Genomic DNA, 13,636 nt, shown 5'->3' on the forward strand with positions numbered 1-13,636 from the left:
GAAGGAAGGAAGGAAGGAAGGAAGAAAGAAAGAAAGAGAGAGAGAGAGAAAGAGAGGACTTGTGTGAGACAAGTTCAAATTTAAAAATATATCTATATTTGAAAAGAAGATTCCCACTTTCAGCCTAGATGACACAATAGGAACTCCATTCACTTCTGGTAGTTGGCTGAATAAACAAGCCCCAAATCACTGGAATCTGTGCATGTCGCCATGTTACAACGGACGGTTAAAAAAGACTTTGTGTTGCCAGGATCTGGGGATATTGTCCCAATATCCAGAGGACACTGAATGTAACTAGCAGGAAGGCTGGGGAGGCAGAAGGAGGCAGTGGGTATCTGACTGCACTGCTGGTTTGGGAATGGTAGGTGGCCGTGAGCCAGAAAATGCAAGGAATGGAGACTTAGGGGGGAGAAGGGAGCAGAGAGCAGACCAGGAATGCATTCTTCCACCTGGAGCCTCCAGAAGGAGCAGGTCCTGCCAACAACACCTTGATCTCAGCCAAGATAACTGATTTCAGATTTCTGAACTCCAGAACCATAAGGAAATAATTTTTTTTCACTCATCAAATTTGTGATTGTTTTTATGACAATCAGAAAACCAACATACTAGGGAGCAGGGAGGTCTAGTGGGGTGGGGTTGGGGGGGACATCCTCTTGTGGGGGAAGGAGAGAAGATATGGGATGAGGACCAGTCAGAGGGCGGATAACGGCCGGACTATAAAAGAAGATTTAATGATGATGATGATGATGATGATGATGATGATGATGATGATGATGATGATGATGATGATGGTGATGGTAATGATGATGATGATATGGTGATAGAAAACCTACATACTGGTCTTAACTACTATGTGGGTTCTTCTTTTTCCCACCCTTTATCTGCCCCCTTTTATCCCCTATCACTAGATAGAAGAGATAGAAAAGAAAAAAGGATAGAGAAGGGAAAGAGAATTAGAGATTTCTGCAATCTGATTTCTTCTTATTTCTTCTTTGAGCACATCTACTAACAAAATACAATCACCACCACCACCGCCTTGAGTGACCAACAATCACCAGCCCTGCCTATGGGGTCCTCGCATTTATATACCCTCAATTGAGAAAATGCTTTCATCAGATTAGCCTGTAGCCAAGTCTCTAGAGCATTTTTTGTTGGTTAATGACTGATGTGGAAGGGTCCAGATCACTGTGGGTGGTGCCAGCCCTGGGCTGATGGGCCTGGGTTCCATAGGAAAGTAGTCTGAGCAGGCTATGGGGAACAAGCCAGCAAGCAGCACCCCTCCATGCACTCTGCTTCAGTTCCTGCCCTGAATGATAGATTGTTTTTGTTTTTTAAAGATTTCTCTTATTCTGTGTGTACGAGTGTTTTGCCTGCATGTATGTCAGCATACCACAAACACACTGGTGCCTGAGGAGACGGTAAGCCTCCCCGTGGATGCTAGGAATCAAGCCCAGGTCAGCTCCTTTGGAAGAATAGGAAGTGCTCTAAACCACTGAGCCAACTCTCCAGTCATCAATGCTTGTAATGCAGAAACATAAGCCAAATAAACCCTTTCGGTCACTGTTGTATTACAGCAACAGGAAAGCAAATTATGAATTAAAAAACAGATAAAATAGCACCAAAAAGAATTTTAAGTGTTGATTTAAAAAAAAAAACAAATTGCAACATTTTTGTGGATGGGTGTCTTGTCTGTCTGTCTGTCTGTATGTATGTATGTATGGCCTCCCACAGAGGCCAGATGAAGGCATCGGATCCCCCGAAACTGGAGTTATGAACAGTTGTGAGCTGCCATGTGGGTGTCGGGCACCGACCCCGGAGCAGCTGGTGTTCTAACCCTTCAACCATCCCTTCAGCCTCCTAAGTGGTGGTCTTAACGACTTGCTAATGACACGTAAAAGGAACAGGAAGATACGCTTGACCTACTAAGGACTTAGCAAACCCTAAACCCCTTTTGAACAGAGATTTAAAAGATACTGGTACTACTGATCAAATTTAAAAAGCAATAAACTTGTAAAAAAAAAATCTTTACAGCTTAGCTCCCTTAAATGTACTCTACTATTGAATTATTTATGCCAAAAGTTATAAAATTGCATGTACTTAGCATATCTGTGTTCAGTCTCTAGCTTAACCTCATACTCCCACCCTAAATTTAAAAAAATGACTTGGAAAAGCTATAAAATTACAAACTCCCTCTGCGACACTCTACCCTCCTCACTGGCTAACTCAACACATTGGGCATTGTGTAAATACCCCCAGCTTCTCCCTTACTCTGCAAAAGTCTATCTAGCCTGTGCTCATGATGCTATGCATTAACTGACGGGGTCCTCTTGCTCTAGATAGGAGTCTGGTGGGCAAGCGGCTTGCTTAGTGGCAGCGCTTGGCAGCCTTTGTCTTCAGCAGCAGGGAGCAGCAGTCAGTGTCACTGTCCTGGGTAGCCAGTGTAACCTACTTAACCACGCGAGCCTAGGGTTGTGGAACTCTTCAGTTCAGATTCCTAAAGCCAGTGGCAGGAGCCAACATCACAACTCTTGGGCGGGCAAGTCTGAGACCCTTGGCCTTAAAGGCTTGATGGTTCTCTGGAACTCTCTCAGCAAGCAAAGCCTGCAGGTTCTCTCCCTGGCTCTTCAGTCTTCTACCCTACTTCTACCTCAGGTCTGCTTTCGTGACTTCCACCATATTCCCTCCCCTGCCCCCGCCACGCCCTAGGCTTGCTCAGCTGCCTGTTGCTGCTATAGCTGCTATCAAGTTTGCTGCTATTCAGGAGGCAGCTTCTACCCCTGCTCCCACTGCTGCCACTGCTGCCACTGCTGCCACTGCTGCCCCTGCTGCCACTGCTGCCACTGCTGCCACTGCTGCCACTGCTGCCCCTGCTCCCACTGCTGCCCCTGCTCCCACTGCTGCCCCTGCTGCCACTGCTGCCACTGCTGCCACTGCTGCCACTGCTGCCACTGCTGCCCCTGCTGCCCCTGCTGCCACTGCTGCCCCTGCTGCCACTGCTGCCACTGCTGCCACTGCTGCCACTGCTGCCACTGCTGCCCCTGCTCCCACTGCTGCCACTGCTGCCACTGCTGCCACTGCTGCCACTGCTGCCACTGCTGCCACTGCTGCCACTGCTCCCACTGCTGCCACTGCTGCCACTGCTGCCCCTGCTCCCACTGCTGCCACTGCCCCACTGCCGCCACTGCTGCCCCTGCTGCCCCTGCTCCCCACTGCTGCCCCTGCTGCCACTGCCGCCCCTGCTGCCCTTGCTGCCCTGCTGCCACTGCTGCCCTGCTGCCACTGCTGCCACTGCTGCCCTGCCCCACTGCTGCCCCTGCCCCACTGCTCCCACTGCTGCCACTGCTGCCCCTGCCCCACTGCTGCCCCTGCCCCACTGCTGCCACTGCTGCCCCTGCTCCCACTGCTTCCACTGCTCCCACTGCTGCCACTGCTGCCACTGCTCCCACTGCTGCCACTGCTGCTGCTGCCACTGCTGCCCCTGCTCCCACTGCTGCCCCTGCTCCCACTGCTGCCACTGCTCCCACTGCTGCCACTGCTGCCCCTGCTGCCCCTGCTGCCACTGCTGCCGACTGCTCCGCCTGCTCCCACTGCTGCCACTGCTGCCCCTGCTCCCACTGCTGCCCTGCTGCCACTGCTGCCCCTGCTGCTTTGCTGCCCCTGATGCCACTGCTGCCCCTGCTGCCACTGCTCCACTGCTGCCCCTGCTGCCCTGCCCCACTGCTGCCACTGCTTCCACTGCTGCCACTGCTGCCACTGCTGCCTACTGCTGCCACTGCTGCTCCCACTGCTGCCCCTGCTCCCACTGCTGCCACTGCTGCCACTGCTGCTGCCACTGCTGCCACTGCTGCTGCCACTGCTGCCCCTGCTCCCACTGCTGCCACTGCTGCCACTGCTGCCACTGCTCCCACTGCTGCCACTGCTCCCCCTGCTCCCACTGCTGCCCCTGCTGCCCCTGCTCCCACTGCTGCCCCTGCAGCCACTGCTGCCACTGCTGCCACTGCTGCCCCTGTCCCCACTGCCCCACTGCTGCCCCTGCCCCACTGCTGCCACTGCTGTCCCTGTTCCACTGCTGCCACTCTGCCCCTGCTGCCCTGTTCCCACTGCTGCCACTGCTGCCCCTGCTGCCACTGCTGCCACTGCTGCCCTTCCCACTGCCCACTGCTGCCCCTGCTCCCACTGCTGCCACTGCTGCCCCTGCTCCCACTGCTGCCACTGCTGCCACTGCTCCCACTGCTGCCACTGCTGCCCCTGCTCCCACTGCTGCCACTGCTGCCCACTGCTGCCACCCACTGCTCCCACTGCTGCCACTGCTGCCACTGCTCCCACTGCTGCCCCTACTCCCACTGCTGCCACTGCTGCCACTGGTGCCACCGACCACAAGCTTTGCAGTTTCATCTCACTTTTGGTTACCCATCAGCCACAGCTTTGCTTCGAGGGCTCAGAGTGCCAGATGCCAGATGTCACTGCTGCCCTTGTTTCTGATGCTTCCTTCATGTCACCAGCTCAACCCACAGTACCAAAATCCTATGAGAAAAGACGTCCCCAGAGAAGTCTTTCATTGTGCCTAATGTTGCAAAACCAGAGGTAGCAGTTACTTTTCTTATTACCTGAGCAAAATAGCTGACAGCTTGAGGGAGAATAGGTTTGTTTGACTCCCAGTGTTCACCATGCGACAGGAACAGGAGGCAGCTGGTCACACAGCGTGTGCAGTCAGGAAGTGAAGAGAAAGGAATGCTGATGTTCAGCTCCTTTCTCCTTTATGCACTCTACGACCCCCCAAACCATGGATCGGTGCCACACACTCACGTGGTTCTTACCCCCTCAATCTGTTCCGGAAGCAACCTCATAGATAAACCCAAGGGTATGAATCCCTAGTGACTTTAAAGCCAGTCAAACTGACAAATGTGGTGGTTTGAATGTGATGTCGCCCATAAATTTCAGGCATTTGACTGTTTGGCTCCCACTTGGCTATTCGGGAAGAATTAGGAGGGATGGTCTCGCTGGAGGAAGTGTGTCACCGGTGGTAGGCATTGAGATTTCAAGATTCACACCATATAGAATTAGCCTCTTGTACTTCCTATCTGTGGGTCAATATGTGAGCTCTCTGCTACGGCGTCAGCTACCCTGCCTGCTGTGCTCTTTGCCATGATGGCCTCTTATCCTCTGGAACCATGAGCTCAAACAGACCCTTCCTTAAGTTGCCTTGGTCATGGTGTTTTATCACAGCGATAGACACACTAGTAACTGAGACAGCAGTGAAAGCAGCCAACATACTGGTGAGGAAGATGTCTACCATCTCCCGTTCCCAGTGAGCCGAGCAGCAAATCTCATAGGCAAATGAATCATGTTTCTATCAGTACCAGAAAGCCTTGATGGCTTATATGTGCACCAGTCATGACAGTCCCTCTGTGGGATCCCTCTGACCTATGTGGAAATGACTTCAGTCATCTATAGTTCAGTATGGTTTATGACAACAAAATGCCTGGTACCTCACACTGTCATTTGAGATGCTGGAGGGAACACAGCACAATCTGACTAATGTACCTACCTATAAAATGGCAATCACTGTATAGCTCTTTCTCAGGTTATCAGTTGAGTGTTCAAAGGCCAGTACTGGTGCACAGGTAATGCCGCAGGGCTGTTTGATTGACAGTCCTTTTGCCTACAGCAGCTAGAGAAGCAAGGGAGAGTTGTAGAGTCACTGGACAACACTCAAGGAATGATTCCGGAGGTTGTGTTGTGCTGTGCACACACATGACATGCACACAAACATATATAAACACAATTAAGTGCATGACTGCTGTTTTTAAAAACATGTTACAAGCCAGGTGTGATGTGCAGGCCTTTAATTCCAGCAGTCAGGAGGCAGAGGTAGGCAGATCTCTTTGAGTTCCTGGACAGTAAAGACTGTTACACAGAAAAACCCACCCTGAAAACCAAAACCAAAACAAAACAAAAGTACACTTGTGAATACAAACAATATATTTTATTTCATCCATGAAATCAGATGCTCAGGACGCAGAGACTGAACAGTACTGCAGAATCTACCTGGCAATGGGACATCATTTCTTCTCATAAAGGTACAGGGAAGACATTTCAGAAAGTTTCCTTTCATGAAACAATATATTTCTTATACTTATTTTAACAAAATATTACAATCACTGCTACTTTTGTGGTAGCATTATAATAATGAAAAATATCAAAAACTAAATTCAATTTAGTCTAAATCTAGAGTCTAGCTGCACGTAAGCAGTTATTATATAGAATAAATACTACGAAATATAGAATACTATATAGCAACTGGACTTGCTACAAAGGCTATTTAAATAAAGACATGTTTTATTCCATTCTAGAATTAACCAAGTCAAGATTTCTTGTGCTGTATACAGTAGCTGTTTCTCTAAAAAGATAAACAATCTTCATAATTTATATTTTAATGTTCTTAATTTTGTAAAGTGGTCATTATACAAAAGGAATAGCTAATCTGACATTTCCTAACACAGGATACTCTTAAATAACATCAACTCACATTAATTTTCCAAGCAGTTTTGTGCAGCACAAATAACATTTATTATATACATCTGGCTAAAGTCCTCAAGTCCTTTCCTTCCTCCACCAAAATAACCAAAGAACATTTACCAAAATATGGAAACGATGTAGGTTCCTAGTAGGAGAAACGGTGAATGGTTTTTACATAGCATCTGCTCTGTTGGCCAGGCTGGCACTGAGCTCTCAGCTCTCCTGCCCCAGCCTCCTGAGTTCCATGGCTACAGACATATGACACTGAGATTTACTATCAAATCAACAACCATGATTGTGAAAAATCATGCACATTTGTATTTCATCATAAAAATATGTATTATTCTGCAGAATATATGTAGGAACTTTTACAGTATGAGGTTAGCGATTACTCTCATTTCTTTTAAATTGTCTCCGATGCTTAGCTATGGACAGTGGCTGCTACCCATCTCAAAACTACATTCTTACAACTGCTATTTTTAAAAATATACAATTAGCCTTCCGTTATTTTGAAGGATAGTGCAAATGAAGACATTCTTTGGGTCAATTTCAAACCATGATTTTCAACATGACTTCCTCTCTCTGCTCATAATCTGAGTAACAAAATATAGCTCTGGAAGTAAGCGTGTTCTCTCCTCACAGGGATATTGCTGAGGGCAGGAGACAGGATGAGTCAAACGTTATCGTCCACTTATCTGACAGACATGTTTAAATAAGTATTTATAGAAAGGACTCCATGTCTTTCTGGTGCTTTTGTTTCTTGATCTCTGTACAGAGATGACCTCCCTGCTTACCGTATCCACCTTGTTACCGAATTCCTGTTAAGTATACTGAACTGCATTAAAGAGCTTTGTGTCAAAGCAAACTAATAATGCCTGCGGTTATATACACAGAATTAGCATCCTATGAATCCAGCAAGCTCCTTGGAAATGTGGAGAGCTCTTATTGTCAAGTATTACTCTGTCCTAGGCAGCAGTTTAAGAGGTGTCCTGCGAAGGATGTAATCCACAGTGGTGTTGCCTTGCAAGGTGGCCTTCGTTGCTATCTGACGCTGCCCGAAACACTCGTCCTTTTGTTGGTTGTTACCGGCACCAAATTCCCATTAGTGCCATTGGTAGTGTTGGTTGCTGAACCATTCACAACAATATAGTCGACCTTGCTCTCCAGCTTCACCAAGCGCTGCAAAATGTCGTCTAAGAGGACTGCGATTGTTCTCTTCAGATCGGCTGCAAGGAAAACATCGGAATCGATCATATTAAGTAGCAATAGAACACTTAATATTTATGTCTTTACAGTTTAAGGGGAAGAGGTAAACAATTATCTGGAAGAAATGTGCTGCGGAGAAGATACGGAGTGTAGTGGTTTGTCCTGAAGTTATCTGTATTTTGATGCTAATTCCACTGCCCCCAGGACAGCTGCCTAGTCAAGGACTCAGAACTCAGGTGACTTCACCAGAACCACCTCTCCATTGAATTTGTAAAGTACAGGTGAGGGGCAGGTACAGGATAGAAGGAGGCCTGTCATTGGAGGAGAAGGAAGGATGGATGGGAGATAAGGTTGAAGGAAGAGGAGGAGACAGGGAGAAAGGAGAGGAGACAGAGAGAGGGGAGAAGCCATGGCAGGTGATGTTAAGATTCTGCTCTGTGTATTTACAGGTTGTTATCAATGTACCTAAGGGATGGATGGTACCGGGCTTTGTATGTTTAAGTGGGCAATTATATCTTACCAATTGGGTCAAAGAGTATTGTGTTGTGTGTTCTTTTATGTGAGGGTTTGAGTGTAGCAAAGTGTGTGTCTGGGATGTGTTTCCACCAAGATATCTAGCAGATATCTGGGACACCACGGTGCAGGACCTAGAGGGGTAAAAAACACCAATACATTTTTTTTTATTTTTATATTTTTACAACAACAACGGAGCCCACACATGGAAAGCCTAATCACTCATGACCACACCCAAAGCAGAAGAGTTTCAAGCAGGCCAGGACTCCCCACTTCTGAGAGCAATGCATCAGACTTAAGGTCTAGCTCAAAACATCAGCCCCTCTGTAAGGAACAAATTTACACTATTTCTTACTGGTAAAATACATATTTATTTTATGTGTATAGGTACTTTAGCTGCATGTAAGTCTGTGCACCCTGTGTATGCCTGGTGCCCTAGAGAAGGTAGTGGATTCCATGGACTGGAAATAAAGACGGTTGTGAGCTCCATGTGGGGGCTTCTGGGTTCTTGGGAAGAGAAGTCAAGGCTCCTACCAGTGAGCCCTCTCCTGGGACCCTACGCTGAGTTTCTTAGTCGGGTGTAAGAAGGCTGGACCAGGCAGGTGAGGGACTAGTGAAGGCAGAGAAGGGGAGCCTCATAAGCAAGTGACCCACACAAGCCAGACCCTGACACTGCAGTGGGGAGAGGGGTGGGGAGCCAGCACACAGGGGGACTGCTCTGACCTACGTTACTCTTACACAGAGCTCAGCCTCTGGCTCCATGCTGAGGACAAGGGCAGAGGCTTTGGACTTTGCGTTCTTGGTTGTGTGCAGGCGCTACTGCCTGGCCAGCACTAACCGTGAAGCATTGCCTGGCAAACACTCCGTATGCGTGAGAAGTAAACACCAGACCCACGAAGGATATGACATCCTCGCCTGTGCTCCACAGAGAGAGAGAAACATCTAACACTGAGACCGTGACAGTGGCCACCCACCTGGGGTACAACCATCCCACTGTATCCAGAGAGGACAGATGGAGGTTCTGATGCTTTGATCGGGTATCTGACACAGGATCCCAACTGGATCGTGATCTATCAACAAAGATGCCAGTAGCCAGCGGCTGAGTGCAGGGCAGGACACTGATAGGATGCAGAGAGAAGATCAGTTTTGGGTAAGTAACCTCTGGCTACTTCCCTGACTTGGCCTGGGATATCAGGGGAAGGATTGGGAGTGTCCAGTCATTGAGTTAGCTAAGGCATTTTAAGAAAACTGGTGTGTGTGTGTGTGTGTGTGTGTGTGTGTGTGTGTGTGTATGTGTGTATCTGTGTGTGTTTTCTATTTGAGGATCAGAGATAGGTTCTGGGCAGGTACACACCTGTGACCAGCCGGGAACACAGAGCAGTATAGACAAAACTCCTGCAACAGACAGAGAACCCCAAACTATCCATAGCAATTAGTTCAGCAGGACTCCTCCACTGCTTCATGAGCTCTAATCAAACTCTACCCACCCATCGAGACCCCGTCCTGAGCTGGACTGGATGGTCCAGTCCTACGGTCCTGGCCTCGGCCTCTCAGCTCCTTCTTCAGCTCTGCCTCAGCAGGTTTCTCGCAGGTCCTCTCACAGAGATGCTCAGAGCCTGTCTAATTTCCAGGAACTAGTTTCTATGAGCTGTCACCTCAGTCTTAGTGAGCCCTGTCTGAACTCTATGTCATCCACCTTTGGTAGCTGTTCTGAAACCTACACACAGTCGTGAAGGGAGATGTGTCATCTGAGGGCAGGCAAGGTGGCTTGTGGGTAAAACTCCTGCCGTAAAAGCCTGAGAGCATGAGTTCAATCCCCAGCATCCACATTAGGAGAGAACGGACTCCTAAACCTTTTCTCTGCCTTGCATGCACACGCGCACACACACATGCACAGTCCCGAACACGGTGATACACATAGCATACAATACACATACACACAATAATAAACTAATTTTTTAAAATATGTGATCTGAGTGTTATTCACAATTAAGATTGGAATAAAAGATCTCATGGCCTCACTGTTGTCAGGACAGCTGGAACCATCTGGAAAACTGCAGTCAATAAAACCAACAAAACTTGTGAATTTACCCTCGCTGTATAAATTCTGACCTTGTGGAAAGACACACTGTGTCTATTGCTGACACGGCACACTCCAGAGACCTGGCCGCAGCCCCAGGCCTGTGCCTAGTTCTAATTTTAATTTCTTCCAGAAAGACTCTTAACCTCTGTGGAAGGTGGAAGGACATTAGTACAGATTTCCTAGCTAGGAACAAAAACAAAGAAAAAAGAAAAGAAAAAGAAAAAAAAAAAAAGGCTTGTTCTCTCCTGACTCGCCCTTCATGTTTCTCAGAGGCTTTGCACAGACATTAGGGACTCAATCCTGGCAAATGATACACTCATCTAACAGCAGCCGACTAAGTTGGTAACTGTGCTATTATCAGAAAAAGTGTGAGACAGACACGCACCTCTATGAATATTATTAATATCAGCAAATTACATTATAATTCAATGGGAAGTTCCCAATTTTATGTGAAATTTAAAATTTTTCAGAAAGAAATGGTGGAAAATGGTGGATAATGCTGATTAAAAGATAAAACGGGAACTGCAGCCACGGACCCAGGGTTAAGAATGCTGGTTGACCTTCCAGAGGACCTTGAGGTCAGTTTCCAGCACACATTACCAGGTGGCTCACGGCAACCTAAACTCCAAATAAACCCTTTCCTCCCCAACTGGCTTTTGCCATGGTGTTTTGTTGCAGCAATAGAAACCCTAGGCTATGAAACAAACCCTCATCTCAAAAGACTGAAGGTACGGGGCTGGGGGAAGGTGCGATGTCAGCAGCCACCTGTCCTCAACCTTCACTTACCGTGAGACAGAGTCTCACGCTGTACCGAGCTAGAATCTGCCAATCCAGTCAGACTAGCTGGCCCACAGGCCCCAGGGATCCCATCTCCACCATCCTAATGCTGGGGCTACACCATGCCTGGCCTTTTCTCTCTAACGTGGAAACCATAAATGGGACATCTGTATCCACTCCTCCAAGGCTCAGGAAATAGTACTGAAGACAAGGGCAGAAAGAATGTACGAGCAGCCTTGGGATGGCATGCTACTGCACTCTCGAGCGCACAGCCATTGTGACATAGCTGTGAGTAAGGCCTTTTCTCAAGAGGCAGTGTAAACATCTCTGCTGAAGGAAAAGGGCGGCTTGAACATAAGCAAATGAACACTCAACCAACAAACTTACTACAGAAGCTCAATCCCAGTGCACTCAGGATGCAGGAAAACACTGAGTTCAAGGTCAGCCTAATTTATAAACCAAGAATCTGTCTTACAAGCAAACTTAGTTGGACGCAAGCCCAGTTAATAAGGTGTTACCCATCTAGCATGCACAAAACCCTAAGTTTGACAACACATAAGCCAAGAATCGAGGCACAGGCCTGTAATCCAGTACCAGGTAAATAAAGGAAGATGAGAAGTTCAAGGCCATGTTCAACTACAAGGTAAGTTCAAGGTCAACCTGAGATTCTGCCTAAAAATAAATAATTAAATAAATAAAACAGCCTATGGTTATAGCTTGGTTTAGAGTGTGTAGTGGTTTAAATAGGAATGCCCCAAGGACTCATGTGAGGGAATGTGTGGCCCATAGGGAGAGGCACTGTTAGGAGGTGTGGCCTTGTTGGAATGGGTGTGGCCTTGTTGGAGGAAGTGTGTCATTGTGGGGATGGGCTTTGAGGTAGTATTAGCTCAAGTCTGACCAGTGTGTCTCAGTCTCCTGCTGCCTACAGATGTAGGACTCTCAGCTCTTTCTCCAGCACCATGTCCACCTGAACATTGCCATGCTTCCCGCCATGATAATGGACTGAACTTCTGAAACTGTAAGCCAGACCCAATTAACTGTTTTCCTTTATAAGAGTTGATGTCTCTTCACAGCAATGAAACCCTAATTAAGACAGTGTGCTAGCCTAGCATTATGTGAAGGCCCTGGATTTGATTCCCAGCACTGAATGAACAGGCTTCATTCAGACTTCCTAGCTTTCCATCTCATCTAAAAGGAAGAGAAAAGACTGGCAGCATAGAGCTTAGAACAAGCCAGATGTGGTCCACGCCTTTAATCCCAGGACTGGGGAGGTGGAGGCAGGTGGATCTCTGTGAGTTCATGGACAGCTTGGTCTACATGGTGAGTTTCAGGGCAGCCAGAGCTGCATACAGACACCATCTCACAAAATAAAACAGAAAACTTAAAACAACAGGAATCTGAGCTATGAAAGGGAGAGCCGCAGTAAGCAGTGTGGTAACTATAGGTAAGTCCTGTCTCTTGGGACTTAATAGATGTGTCCATTTGATATTTTTATATTAAGAAGTCAAAAGAATTAAAAATCTAAATGTATAAACAAATATAAAACAATAATACTGTTACATACTCATTTGTAAATGCATATATCTTATGCATATATATTTTAAAGAGATGAATGTCACAACTTCTATAATATACTTAAAATATAATGAATTTTGTGGAAATGTTAATAACTTAATTCTGGGTGAGGAATATATAAGTACTGTATTTCTACTTCCCATTTATTCACCTGTAATTTTTTTATAAATCAATTTATAAAGTGCACCCATGGCTGCTGAGGTCCCCTCCTGTGAGTGCATTTACACAGGAATGAGCTGGGAGGGAGAGGACAGGAGACATCTAGGGCTCTTACCATAGCCTGCCATGGACACACCCCCATCCCCGTCCGCCGTGCTCCTGCTCTCCTCCGCCAGAGCTTTCACGTATCTCTTGCTTAAATCCAGGATCTGCTCTCGAAGCTTGACGCTGCTCTGCCGCTGTGGCTGCTGCAAAGTGTAGTGAAGCAGCATCAGCCCCCAGATGAGTCCGAACACCAGCAAGAGGAAGCTCAGCTTCTGGGACATGTTTTTCCTTGAGATTGTACGGAACATGTCTGATGAAGGATGCAAACAGACCTGATCAAGGAGCAGTAACGGGAAACAAGAGGACACCAAATGATAGAGTCTCTTGGGAGAGAGGAGGAGCAGCCGTCTACTGCTGTCTGCCCATCTTCGGCAGGGCTGTGTCTGCTCTCACGCAGCTGTAACTGAAGAACAAAGGGTCGGTGAGTGCCACCTGCACCAGCACCAGGATAAACAGGGACAGCCCCACTGCTGCCCTCCTGACAGCTGTCTCTGCCACCTACCAAGCTTCCCGGTCTTTTTCACATCTTCTCAAAGTTAAACTAGAAATAAATGTAAACTTGTTACTAGCTGGAAATGTGCCACCATGGTCATAAAATTTTGAATGACTTCTTATCCGTCACTAAAGCCATTGATAAGGTTGACAGACAATACAAGATTCTAAGTTCTGTCTGTTCAAACACAGCCACCAGCACCAACA

At 47.3% G+C, this 13,636-nt stretch overlaps 1 protein-coding gene across 1 annotated transcript; it reads right to left on the minus strand.

Annotated features, from left to right (window-relative positions):
• Positions 1 to 5,964: 5,964 nt before the first annotated feature.
• Ccdc126 (coiled-coil domain containing 126) lies at positions 5,965 to 13,340 on the minus strand. Its single transcript, XM_032906545.1, has 2 exons — positions 12,948 to 13,340; positions 5,965 to 7,745 (listed from the first exon to the last, which is right to left on the minus strand). The coding sequence occupies exons 1-2, from the start codon at positions 13,183 to 13,185 to the stop codon at positions 7,561 to 7,563; spliced, it is 423 nt and encodes a 140-aa protein (XP_032762436.1). The 5' UTR covers positions 13,186 to 13,340; the 3' UTR covers positions 5,965 to 7,560.
• Between the last annotated feature and the right edge of the window lie 296 nt (positions 13,341 to 13,636).

This window comes from Rattus rattus, chromosome 6 (assembly GCF_011064425.1).
Source record: "Rattus rattus isolate New Zealand chromosome 6, Rrattus_CSIRO_v1, whole genome shotgun sequence".
Classification (NCBI taxonomy): domain Eukaryota; kingdom Metazoa; phylum Chordata; class Mammalia; order Rodentia; family Muridae; genus Rattus; species Rattus rattus.